This window comes from Indicator indicator, chromosome 14 (genome assembly GCF_027791375.1).
Source record: "Indicator indicator isolate 239-I01 chromosome 14, UM_Iind_1.1, whole genome shotgun sequence".
In the NCBI taxonomy this organism is placed as follows: Eukaryota; Metazoa; Chordata; class Aves; order Piciformes; family Indicatoridae; genus Indicator; species Indicator indicator.
In genome coordinates this window covers 13119249-13133283 of record NC_072023.1, presented here as the reverse complement: position 1 = coordinate 13133283, position 14035 = coordinate 13119249, and the positions used below count along the sequence as shown (strand labels likewise).

General features: G+C 35.9%; 1 protein-coding gene across 1 annotated transcript in view; it reads right to left on the bottom strand.

Moving 5' to 3' along the window:
- Positions 1–5109: 5109 nt before the first annotated feature.
- IGF1 (insulin like growth factor 1) overlaps positions 5110–14035 on the bottom strand; it is a 47102-nt gene continuing 38176 nt past the window's right edge. The window contains exons 3-4 of the mRNA XM_054386661.1: positions 12615–12796; positions 5110–5169 (exon numbers count right to left, since the gene is read on the bottom strand). Of these exons, the coding sequence (XP_054242636.1) occupies positions 5110–5169; positions 12615–12796 (242 nt within the window). The remainder of the gene's footprint in view (positions 5170–12614; positions 12797–14035) is intronic.

Below are 14035 nucleotides of genomic sequence, written 5' to 3'. Positions count from 1 at the left end.
GCATCAGGGAGGTCCTTCTTGTTTTGGTCTCTGCTAGACTGGTATCTCTGTGCTGAACGATATGTAATCAAGTTTCAGAGATTCCCATAATATCCTTCATGTAAAAAACCAAAGGTTTTTATATATCAGACACCGTGTGTTTGGACAGTTATAATCCAGCAGAATATTCCAATGCTGTGAGACATTCATCTAATTGCATTACTTCATGCTACTTGCATACATGAATTGGATAATTAGTAATCTCATCAAGGCAAATACTTTATTTTTTTTTTTGATTATACCCAATAGGAAAACATCTTAATGACTTGAAAGCCTCATCTCTCCTCCTTACCGCTCCACCCCCAAATTAAAACAAAATGAATTAAACCAAAACAACACATCCCTTCTCATACAAACAGGTAAAAAATAACATTAAGTTACAATAGAGTTTTAACTAGGTTTGCTGGAGGAAGAGGGAGGGAAGAATGAATATTGATTTTTAATAGGAGTTTGGTTTTTGGAAGACTTGTTTGCACTGGACTATATCCTTTGAAAAGGGACTAGTATAAATTCAGTCCTCAAATAAATTATTACTATTCCCTTTCATACTAAAAATAAAACATTTTAAATATATTGATTACACCTTCATCATAAGTATTCTATCTAGCCTGTAGGTTCCATGAATCTCTATTTGGGCTTAATTTACCATCATTTCAAAACAATGAAATGTGAAATTTTGCACATAGGTTGTTCATAGTGACCACGTAAACGTAAAGAAAAGTAAAAAAAAAAAAAAAAAAGTTCACAGACTGTTAGCCATAGATTTCAACTTTTTCTCACAATTTGAAATTGCTCAGAACAGTTTCAGTTTCAGGTTAGAAACATATACCATTTTCCTTCCTTATTCAGATCAGATGCATTTCTTTGTGAGAAGGTAATCAGGTGAAAATAATACTTGCTTAATGAAAACCTCGATCATACCATGCTACTGACTTTAAGCCAAACTACACTGAGTTCAGGATAGTGTGGCTTAAAAATCTTTGGTATGATCCAGGAATCACGTTATTCTGAACAGTTGTATCCATTGCTCCCTGACTTTAAATGCTGTTCTTCATCTGTATTTCTGACTTGGAGTAAAGATTCAGAATCGTGTTTCAAGTCTATGAATTTTCGTGGCATTTTGACTCTTCTTCCTGCCCCATCTCCACTGATTTAAGATTTTTTTTTTTTTGCTGTTGCTGAGTGACAAAAAGTTGAAAAGTTATGGCTAGTTTCTATTTTAATAATCATACCTATATAATTGTCTTTTTCATACATTAAAAAAATATCTATGCTTTCTTTTATATTTTAGTCAAGTACTTTCTTAAACAAAACAATAGCACCACTTTGGCATTGTTGGCCAAATCAGTAACAGGTAAAGCAAATATGCATACGCTTTTTCTCATAGGGCAACTCACCATAGCCACTAGCTGTGTATGGAATTCACTGCTGTAAAGAAAGCCTACCACTAATTTATCCTTTAGTCTTAAAAAAGGAACTGACACCGTATTCTGCCTTGGGTAAAAGATGCCTGCTTAAATGTATCTACAAGGGCTAAATACAGTATCCCTTTATCTGATTTCCTCTTCCCTCTTGACTGAATGGTACACAAGAGGCTCACACAAATGTAAGTGTATGTTTGTAAGTATATTTTGAGTAGAACATAGAATTTTTTCTGTTTCTATTTAAAATATTAACGATTAATTATGGTTACTATGGAGATGAGGCTCAAATTTTGCTACCTTGATGAAAGTGATATATTAACATCAGTAGGTTTTGATCTGCAGTCCTTTTTTGAACTAACTGAAAATAATGAGGCTTAATTCACTTTTTACTGGTGCACTTGAGTGACATTCTGTGTAATAATGGGAGTTAAATGTTTACTCTAGAAGGTAAACATCTGTGACTTCTGTCATGTGATTTATGTGGTATGGAAGGATGGGAAATGGGATTTTCTTTACCAAACCTAAGTGATTTGTGAGAAATAATGGCATCCAGTGGAGGCCCCGTCCCTAAATATCTGTATGGCTTTTGAAAAGTCAGCAGAACCCTTATTTATTTATTTATTTATTTTTTTTAATTAGGAGTTTTTCAAGTCATAGTACTTTGTACTTTTGGGAGAGAGAAGTTTGGCTCATACTTCAACTTCTTTAATTAGCAGATTAGTTGTGATTATTAAGCTAATGCAGACCTTTATCATTCAAATGGGGCAGAGCATCATATCCTCCCTGGCCATATGACTGAAGATTTCTTATACAAGTGTGCATTTCTCACTTCTACAGTGGTAGAGCAACTCTCCATTTCGTGGTACCATTTATTCTTAGTAAAGCAAAACGTTTCCTTTGAAGCTTGTAGCAATTCAATATTTACTGCAGTAAATACTGTAGTCTCTTTCAAGAACTGTGCTAATTTGTTTAGTCTGCTGTCAAGTTCTGATGTTAGATATTGCTATGAGTCACATTTTCTAATAATGGTTTCTAAATAGGAGAGATATTGTGGCATAACTGTGAGTGCACAACCCCCAAGATAAGACCAAAATTTGAATTAAATCACAGGAATTAAATAGTGCAATGATATGTGACAATTCAGTTATATTAACAATGCATCAGTAAAACAGAACTTGCCATCACAGAGATCTGCGAATTGCTTTTCGCACTCACACCTTTCTTTGCTTCTCTCCTTAGAACTTCAGAGGAGGAAGAGGACAGAAATAGTCATGCAACACAAAATGTAAATATGTATAATGTCAATGACACCAGAATAATGGCTTATTGTTAGAATGAATTTCAGAATTCTTAACCACTGAATTAAAAATACTTTCCTCTTCATCCTCTCTGCCACAGGCACGCCTGTAAGAGCTGTGATAGGTACCAGAATTACTATCTCTGTTTATTGAATTAGTGGTAAACAATTCAGGACAATTTCCCCATCTGTTTCTCTGTACTTTCTTCCTTGTTCAACATAACTTCTCAGTCACTGACAGCTGTGACATATTCTGTTAATTCATTTACTGTTGCTTTTACATTGTGATGGCAGCCTCTTGTGCATATAAACACCCATCTCATAGAAAGAAGAGGATTTAAAGAATTGCATAGGAAAGTATTGCACTTCCCTTGGAAAAAATGAGATTCACATCTTATATGGAAATAAAAAAAGGAACTATAATGATTTATTAGATTTTTATGAACCTACTTTTCCTATCTCCCTCACAAGAAACTATTGTTGACATGCAATAATGCAGTCTGCAGAGATTCTTCTCTTGTGTTTTAATCAATACTCCAGTCATCTAGTCCCATGGATGTTAGTAGAAGGTAAGGCAGATTGGAATGTTTGAAAGAGGTACTTCCTTTACAGATCTAATCGAACATCACCCTAATGGCTCCCTTCATGTACTATTGTCACTGCTCTCTTTGGGGCTAGCAAAGAGATACTTCATCCCGTGTCTGACTTACTGCCTGCAGATTGATGAGGGGAAGAGGACAAGGGGAATTATGTTTCACTTCTGGGCAGGGTGGATCAGATCATTCTCCTCTGTCTTCTCTCACAGACAAGTTTGTTGCTCACCTTGGGACAGAGTTGGCTACCTATCCTCTTTTACTGCATGGCCAATCTTGCACTAAATGGATTTACAAAAATGGAGCAGAGGACACAGTGCTATGCAAGGTAGAATCAGTGCAGTACCTATTGAGGTTACATAGCAGAGATTATCCAGAAATATGTCTCCCATAAGAATGCATGCAGGCTATTGTAAGTAGCAGTTTGAAGGACATTATGGCTCATCTCTTCTTGAGGATTGTTTCTACACTGTAATTTGGTGATTGGATTAACTTTTCTGACTTACAGAGAGATGCATCAGTCTAAGGAATTAAAATGGTAAAGAATTGGAGTAACCCTCTGTTGTGTTTGAATGGAATGCTTGGTGGGCTACCCTTCAAAGTAATTTGAAAGCTATTATTATTCAAATTGTCTTCTCTAAGCCCAGGAGAGTCTTATGTGTACCATGTAACTGAAAGTGAAACCACCATCATTCAAACATCTAAAAGGAAACAAGTATCTGAATTTTCTTTTAAAAATGGGGAACATATTTCCGCATTGGAATCTGGAGCTGTTTTAGTTCATATAGACTAAATATTTTTTAAACTATCTTGTTTTTTAATCTTTGGCTTGTTCTTTCCATATTTGCTTTAACCTATTACCATTTTGGCCAGACCCTTTCATGTAACAAACTATAAAATAGCACCGTTGTACTATAAAACAGAGATTTTTACATACTGTTTGATATATGTGTATTATGCTAAATTTTACATACTGCATTATATGGAGGAAGAAAGAAGTTACCTATACTGTTGCAAAATAATTACCTGGAAGAATCATTAATGGTTTGAGAGTCTATGTATGCTTGAACTGCTTTTAAAAGTCTTTTGTCTCACAAACTGCAATAAACTGCATCTTTGTAAGAGAAGGAAAAATAAGACTATCTTAAAACAAATGCATCTAGAACCCATATTCTGTCAAAATGCCACAGATGGAATTAATGGATGTTTATAACTGTATATATTACCTTACTGCTGCTGTTACTGGGAATGTCAAACTGTGCAAATATGAAGGGGTAGACAAACAATGTTATCAGACACTGTAAAACAAACAGCCTGTTGCTTATATAGAAGTGCAAATAAAAAAACCACCACTTAGACAAGGCTGATGAATGACTCCAGCAGCCAGTGTTCGTAGATTAATTTAGTGCAATTGGATCCATCAAAAGCCCATAAATTTGTAGGCTTTTGAGGGGCACAGGACATTAAGAGATTTGTGCAGGACATTTAAAACAGGTTAACAAACAGTAATATATCAACCACAGAATGTTTTAGCTCTGGGCTGGTTAAAATGTTCTGTTCTCTAAAAACTTAATATTGGAATGTTTAGTTGCATTGTTCAGTGGGAGAATGCCCATTGGTTGAGATTTCATCAAGCTTATTAAACCATAGGTTGCTTTTTTTCCCTACATCTTCCAATGTTTAACAAATAATTTATTTACAGTAAAGTATCCTGCAGATGGCACATTCATTCTTCATTCTTGTGGATGGCATGTTCTTATATTCTGTAGTTTCTGTTTCCTGTGTTCCCTCTACTTGTGTTCTTCAAATGCACTTCCTGAAGGTGTAGAAAAAAAATATTATTCCAGATAGGTTTTAATATGCTGTATGACCACAAGATTTATATTAGTGGGAAAACAGTTATCCTAAATGCTGGAACTGTTAGTCTTTCAGCCAGTTCACAAAGAACTTAGCTATTCAAAACCTCTGTACTCTAAATTCCCTGTTGTCCTAGACAATTTTAACTGCTGTCATTATTAATCTTGGCAGAAGAAACATCTGCATACTGGAACTTGGATGGGCACAAACATAGAGTAAGTACCAAAGACTTTCTTTCTTTCAGAACAAGAACATTTGCAAAAGCAGGATGTATAAGGTCAGGGAACTTTAGAGTTGTAACTGCAGGGTTTAGTACCCAGTGGCCAGAGATTTAAAATTGCTGAGTGGGACTCTGTTACCTACATTTTGCCTAAATGGCATATTAGATATGTAAGGTTTTTGTTGGATAAGGCTTTTATGGGGATAAGAAGCGTGGCCTTACTGCAGGAGCTGCAGCCAAATAATTTGTATTTTTAAAAAGAGACAGGGTAACGATCAAGAGCACTTTGGAATGAATAATGCCCTCAGTTTGCTGTCATTTCATGCACAGGCTAGTTTCCAGCAGTGGAGATGAGTGTGACATGTATCTTTCAGTTTGATTTCCTTATTTTTCATGCTGGTAAATATTAGCTGAGCCCAAGTCTTTGCACATTCTGTACTAGATTGGAGGCAGAATTAAGTGACTTTCCATGTTTATGATCCTCATCAGAAATAAAATTCTTAGTTAACTGGAATCACATCCAAAAGCCAAAAATAAAAAAAGTCACCCTGAGGAAGGTGAGGCATCTGCATACAGTTATACCACGGCATTATTTGCTATTTAAGCTCTTTTAAAACCAAGGAAATGTAATCTCTAAAATTTAAAAAGTAATGAGATTTTGGACTGCTTTTCTGATGCGCAGAAAGAAAATGGAAGCTGATTTGGTGCATTGTAGTACGTCTGTGGGGCTTTAAAAAATTATCTCCGTTATAAAAATGCCATTCTAGATATAATTTTTCAATTTGCCTCCAGTATCTATTAAACACAAAATAAATCATAAACTGGCAAAGGAAGACAGAACTTGAATTCACATAGAGCTTATGAGTTTTCACTGTTTTGGGGTTGGGTTCTGATGGATATGAGTTGAATGAAAACAACGCAGGCAGTGCTAGTAATTGTTAAATTAATTAGCAAGGAAGAACACTGCTCCTAACTGTGAGAAGCCAAATTTCCTAATAACAAAGCATGCTTAATGAAGAAATGTCTTTGGCAGGAATCTGCCATTCTAGACATTCTTAGTCCAAAATGCAAAACTACACAAGGAAGAAGAGATTAATCATCCAGTCACCATTTCCAAGATCAGTTCAGTAGGATACTGGCCTTGACTTCATCAAATTTTGCTAGTGCCACCATAGAATAGCTTCCTTACCATGGACTGAATACAGAAACAGAATTGTCAACAGAATTATTATTTTCTGTAAATTATTTTTTTCTTGCCTGTTTTTCTTCCAGCTTTTCCAAAACTACCTTTTCTGTCTTTAGTTTTCTCTAAGTTGTGCCTTAATTTTCACCTGAAGTACTCATTCTAGATAAACCATTACATTTTCATTAACCTTATCATTGCAGTACTTCACAGGCATTTGCTACTGTTAACAATTCTGCCTTATGATGCAAATACTTGTATTGGTAACAATGAACTAAAATCCCAAGAATTCCTGGATGCATCTGTCCTGCTTTTTGCTTTATGTCAACAAAACAAAATATCCTTTTCAATACTGGCCCTAGGTCTCCTCTTTGAAGAGAGTTATTAGCATATAGGAAAAGTTATATTCTACAATTTTATTTGCAAAAAGTAACACACTTCTAAAGCCTGTATGCTTGCAATCTATAAAATGGTCAATGAGAGCTTGTTATAGAACAACAGCCATTTTTCATTGCAGTGGCTTTCAAAATAGATTGAAAATTAACTGTTTCCCAAATGAAAACACAAATTATCTTCATTGCTGTTGTTGTCTGACTTTAGAATTATTTTAGCACCCAAATAAAGCAAATAACAAGTTGTAGTGGGATTTCAGTGATTGCTTTTAATGCTGACACATAGATGGAAAAATTGTTGTCATGACACACAGGCTAGCTTTGAAATTTAGGGAAGATGACATGTTACTCTTAAAACAGTTTCTTCTCTGGAATCAACATTTGGATGAATAACTACAAAGACGTGGTAATAGTGGTGGCAGCAGTAACTGCATGCCAGAAAAATGCTTTGACTCACATAACACATTTTTTCAAGTGTGGAATGCTGACACCATTGGAAAAATAAGAAGTGTGAGTACTTGAATCAAATTCTCGGGCCTGCATTTGCACTGGGATAAAAAAAGTCTACTTTATTTCTCAAATCTTTGAGAAAAGAAATAAAATTATCTGCAATGCTGGTTTAATAATCAGATTCTTTGAGTTGATATCCAGACAAGAAGAAACACAATAAGCATTTCAAAGTGACAGGTGAAAAATGTCAGATTTGTGTGTCAGATCATGAGCAGTGAAGGACAGACTTCTGTCACCTTAGGTGTGGATCTTTGGAGACAAGGCTTTGCCTTAAGGATATCAACTACCTCAGTGAGAGTAAAGATCATTTAACTAAGATGGAAGGGTATTGGGAAGCATGTAACAACGTTCTTATCCTTTTAGGATGGACATTCAAACCCCATAGGGACACTAAAGGTTATTTTGCTGTGTTGGTAACAAATGGAATATCCAGTGTTTAGAGCATCAGGCATGCTATGCTAGCTATGAATTCTTTGAGGTTTCTGAAATCTTTTTAGTTCTGTGGGCAGTGTGATCAGTAACATAAGAATATGACTGTAAAGTAAGCAACGGGAGAAAATTTTCTGAAGAGGCCAAGTTCTGCTGTGTGTTACACCTAAAGGTTCTCTCACTGTCTTGGTAACGTGGTATGACTGCAATAGAAATTAATATTTTTGCCATTGTGCATATTTTGGCCTGAAAATGTATCTGTGAGTTGATAGTGAGCCAATTACAAAAGAATCTGTCAGTCTTAGAAAGATTAGTGAGAAATAATGAAATATTTTATTTGTTTCTTAATGGCATTTTCTTAAGCTAAAAATATTAACACCTTTTCCCTCTCTCTTAGTCCTGCTTTGTATTTATCTCAATTCTGAAGATTAGATAAAATCTAAAAAGGCACTCATGGACTTGCTACCAAGAAAATTTGCTATGTAATATCTTGTTTAGTGATAGCCTTGACTGCAGAGATCAGGGTATTGTGGAGTTTGGGACCCCACTGAGTATGTGGAATACTAGTACTAAGACAATGGGTTTAGATTTTAGAAGAGCAAACCAGCTTGCTCTGAGCTCAGTCGGAAGGGATTCTGTGGGAAGCTTACAAAGAGATAGTAAGTGCTGGGAGTTTTTTTGAGAATGCTCTCCTGGAAGCACAAAACCATTTTGTCCCCCTTAAAGGTAAGGAAAGTAGGCAGAGCAAGAGCCCCCATATCTTAAATTTGAGCTTCTGAGTCTGCTCAAAATCCAAAGGAGATGCATACCAGAGATGGAAAAGCAGATGAATACCCATCGCGTACTAATGGGGCATTGTCAAGTCTTGTAGAGATGCAGGGAGAAAATCAAAAACTCAGGTCAAATTGAAATTGACAAGAGAGAGAAAAACTACAAGAAAGGGTTCTTTGCATACATAAATAACAAGCAGAAACATACATCTCCTTTTGCTCAGAGTTCAAGGGGATAGCATAATATTATGTGTTGGTTTTGCTTTCCCTCTTCATTTACTGGATTTTAAAATCAGCCTTGTCAGTGCTTACATTCATGCAAGCATTTTCAGGGTAGCCTGTAGACTTAAACTGATACCTTTGTACCACCGCTTCTGTGACACTACTTCATTCAAACAGGTCACAGTCCTCCCTCAGATTTGTAATTGTTGTGGAAATAGCTCAATTATTTTCTTTGCTTGAACAGAGAACAGTTGTTTTCCAAACTGCTGTTAAAACTTCATTTTACATAAGGGTAAATAGATTAAGCTTTTTTTTTTTTTTTTGGTCATTCTCAGAAGAGAAAAAATGAATGAGAGAAAAGGTACATGAAACCATGTACACTGAAGACAACTGTAATTCTCCTTCCTGCTCCTGTTTCTCAGTTTAAAACTCTAAACATGAACTCAGTGTAAAAACAGATGTAATTATTACATTGCTTTCCAACAGAAATACTGAAAGTTTCTCCCTATTCCTTATTCCTACCTTACTAGCTGATATATTTGCTCATTAAATGCATTTTTAATCTGAAAGCAATGTCAAGAATTATTCTCTCAATTTTAGGCTGAAAAAAAAATCCCAATCTGTAACATGCTTTGGTTTCAGTTAATCTCTTTGTTAAAAATTCAGGGTTTAGAAATGATGTATGTTTGAGTTGTGTTGTCTTGTATACATTTAGCCTGTACCTGGGTGTAAACTCTAGCAATTGCTCTGTCACCTGGGGACCCCTCTCCAGGCAAGAAGAAGGATGTGGGAAAGAAGACCCATGGGTTAAAATGAAAACATATTTAACGAAAGAGTGAAAACAATGCAAATATTAAGTATACAAAGCTATACTCAGCCCTGCAGAGGTACAATGGTCCTAATAAATGGGAAAGCAGTCCTCAGGAGAATAAAGAGGAGCAGGGCCAGGAGGACCCCAGGCAGGAATCCCTTCATCCTCAGCCCTTCATTCCCCCCTTACACTGAGTATGATGTTTATGGTATGGGATACACCTGTGAGCTAGCTCAAGTCAGCTTCCAACTGCTAATGGCCTGCAGACCATGGCTGGCCTATGATTCTGTTATAGAGAAACCAGGACACCTCTAATATTCTCTACTCATGTCTGTGACTAACTGCAATAGAAGTAGAATTTTATAATGGATTTGTATTATGTGATTGATCACTATCTATATTTTATCAGTTCTAGCAAGATGGATTCCTAAGTGTGTCTGATTTTTCAACAGTAAGAATTCTGCTGAAAGCTTCCGACAGAGTATTCAATTAGAAAGCAAATAAACAAAGGAGGCTTTGGATGACCATAACTGATGAGTGATCAGTAAATGAGTGAACAACAGATTCTACAGCTTGGTTGCATTCTTTAGGTTTTTGTTTTTGTGTTGGTTGTTTGGTTTTTGTCTTTTTTTTTTTTTGGTGACTTTGTGAAGTATGCTGAGTATATATCATACCCCTAAGTATCTCATAAGATATTTTTTTACTTTCTAAAATACTTTCACATTTATTTGTGAGTAAAGGTCTGAGAACAGGAAAAAATAATGGTGTTATAGAGAAAAAAATATTTTGTTCATTAGCTACAAACAAAACCTTTTAACTCTCATAAATCATAATAATGTTTTCTCATAACACTTCTCCTTCTTTGTTTCCTGAATCTAATTTTCTCCATCCACAGATATTAATGAAAATGTCAGTTTGTTTTTCCCATAAAATTTCTGATTTATTGCCAGGTTCCTTTAAAATATGTTTATGATTTTTTTTCTGCTTTTGTTCACCCCTCTCTTTCCTTTCACATACAATTTCTTTAAAGGTGGTGTTTTCTTTAATAGTATTTTTTCTCTAACTTTGTTTTATCTCATTTTTAAGTGCTATGATTCATTCAGTTCTTCAATATTTCTCAGCTTCTCAGCCTCTTTGATTTATTTTCCTCCCCTTTCTTTTCCTCTGCTCCTCATTGTCCTTCTAGTGCCTCTTTCACCTCTTGTTTTTTTTTTCTCTTTTCAATTTCCTCAATGATTTCTTCTGCAGCTAGGCTCTCTCAATTACTACACAATCCCTCTATTTTTTCCTTCTTCCAGTATCCCCTCTTGAACACCACCTCCCCTCCTCCTGAAAAAAAAAAAAATCCAAGGCTTCTCTTTTGTTCCTTCCTGTTTGTAAGTGTTTTCCTGACTGTCTTTTGAACTGAGAAGAGGACAGCTGCCTAAAAAATGACCTCACTCCTTTGCCCTCTGAGGAAAGTGGTGTGGAGATCCATCAGAGAGCTGGCAGATATCTTTAAGTTACAGAATGTTTTACCAATCACCTTAGTAATAAGTATGGGAAGGAGCGCACACATTACTGGCCAAGCCTGTTTTCTTCTTTCCCCACAAGCCTTAAATACATGTCTGCAGAGATAGTAATAAACCACAGGGCTCTCTTGTCCGTAGTTGAGCTCTACCTGAAGACTTCACTCATCACGTGTGCCTTTTGAGATACTCGTGGCTAAGGTGGTACTTCCCAGGAAGAATCATACAGCTACTACTTCAAAGAGTTGAAAACACTTGAGAAAGAGGTGAAAAGATTACATTCTGTAGATTGACTTATGGAAAAGAAATGGATGCTGGAATGATTACAATTGTTCTTTTCATAAAGAAGATATTAAGTATATTGTGCTAGTTTCATGACTTCCTATGAAGTCTTAAGATTTCATGCAGTTCTAGTTCTTATAAAAAAAAATTTCAGATAGCTGCAGAACTGGGGCCAACATATGTGGAGGACAGACAAGGTCAACAGCAATAAAATATATCACTAGAGGCTTACAGCACATTGACAGATAACATGAAAAACAGATGTTCAGAACTTGAACAAGAGAGGAAGTTGGACATGAGCTGAATGGTAGTCTAGCCTAAAATGGGGTTTGTGCCCTATAGGCTCTGTTGAGGAGGAGTGAGGTTTAACTACATATACATACCTACAGTATATCTAGTATGTCAGGAAAAAAAACCCTGGGTACTCTGAAGCCTACATCTGTACAAATTATACCAATGAATATTTGAAGTGTTTGGATAATATACATATTAAACATTAAATATTTCAAATGAAGTTTGTAATTATTGCAGTGACTCTTCAGTTAATTTAGTTCTGATAAATAAAACAAAAAAGGGCAAAATAATGGGGGGAGGGGGGGGGATTGGCTTCATTTATGTGTCAAATAACAAAAGAGTTGTTCTCCCTCTTGATCACTCACTTTACCTTTTCCTCACAATGAAGGAAGAGTGAAGAGCTTCTGGATAGATCATGTTAAGCGTAATGTTTGGTTTCTCTTTTCAGGTAAGTCTTAAGTGTTATTTATGATTGGATGGTATAAATTCAGATTGGATGTTAGGAAAAATTTCTTTACAATGAAGGTGATTGAGCACTGGAACAGGTTGATGGAATTTTCCTTCCCTAAATTAATTAGGGGTTTGGGGGTTTTGTTTGTTTAGGTTTTTTGTTTGTTTTGGGTGTTTGGGGGGGGTGGGGTGGTGGTTTTGGTTTTTTTGTGTGTGTGTGTGTTGTAAGTTGGTGGTTGTGATTTTGGTTGCGGGGTTTTTGTTTGTTTGATTTTGGTTTGGGGGTTTGTTTTGTGTGTGTTTTGTTTTGGTCTTGTCCCCAGCCTGGCCTACCTTTTGTGCTTTTGGCATATCAGTGTGGCGCTGAGCACGTACAGAGCGTGCAGATTTAGGTGGCTTTATTGGAGCACAATACATCTCCAGCCTCCTCAGGTCACAACTCTGGAAGCAGCATTCATCCACTATTCCCTTGTGGTGTAAGCGTCTACTGCTGGATCCATACCCTGTAGGCTTACCTATTCAAAACACAAATGGAAAATATTTGTGTTAGAAAATGCAAAGATTTCAGAAGCAATCATATGAAGTTGCATAATTAAATGAATCACGAATGAAAGTTCTACAGGCTTCTCCTGTGTATCTATACTAAGACCCTGTTCTCAGATACACCTTTGAAAGATACCGCTGGAAATGGCCAGGTTTGATCTCTGTCTATGGGTGATTTACATTTAAGCATTTGGACAAAATTATATCTTCTTTCATAAGTATTATTAAAAAAAATTTTTGAACTGTCTTGACATTGAAAGTGGAGAGGGAGGAAGTTGAGATCCTTTCCAGCCATGGAAAGGAAATTTGCCCTTTGGCTTTTGGAAGAAAATAGATTGACAACCTGACTGAGGTAGCTGGTGTTTAAAGATCATAGATCATGCCTGTGTTATAGGCAAGTATTTTCAAATGAAAAAGGCAATGCTGAAGTCAGAGCTTATTCCAAAGGGGAAAAAATAATGCTGTTTACCACTGCATAGGCTGTAAGATCTGCAAGCTCATAAACTAGTGTGAAGAAGGGAATAAGGTAACAAAGTCACCAATGAAGTAACCAAACGCAGGAAGATGGTTGAAAGAATAGATAAAAGCAGAAGATTCTATGTTTGATAGCTTTGCACAAAATAGGAAATTGAGCTAACAGAACACAGTCTTTCCTGTGTTTTGTGCTTGCACTGGGCATTTGTAGAAACTACTTGATTGGCAAATGTTTTGCATTTTTGCACTCAGCTCCATTTGGATGTGCAGTTATCCATTTGTAACTCACTAGAAATACAGGAACAGTAAATTAAAAAAGTAAACAGTTGCTTACTTGCAATATCTGTTTTATGACAGTAAAATTCTGAAAAGATTAAATGTTTTGTTTTGCCTTTTCCAGCATTGAATTTACCGAACAATTCACATTAGTTAGGAACACAAAAATATGGATAACGGGAAATAAAATTGTGCCAAGAGCCAGAAAATGAAGTAACTCATTTCAGTCAGCTATATCAATTGTTTTTTCCTTGCCTTTTTTTTTTCCCTTTCAGTTTAATCACTCTGACTAAAACCCCCTGTTGTTCACAGAATTTGGCAGGAGTTTACATTTTAAGAAATTATTTGGGCTATATAAAGGATAAGGGTGCCAAAAAAGATGAAAATTCAGTTTCTCTTTGGGAAGTTATTGCCTCCAATGCTTATACAGCAAATTCTAAGTTAATATCCATATACTTATC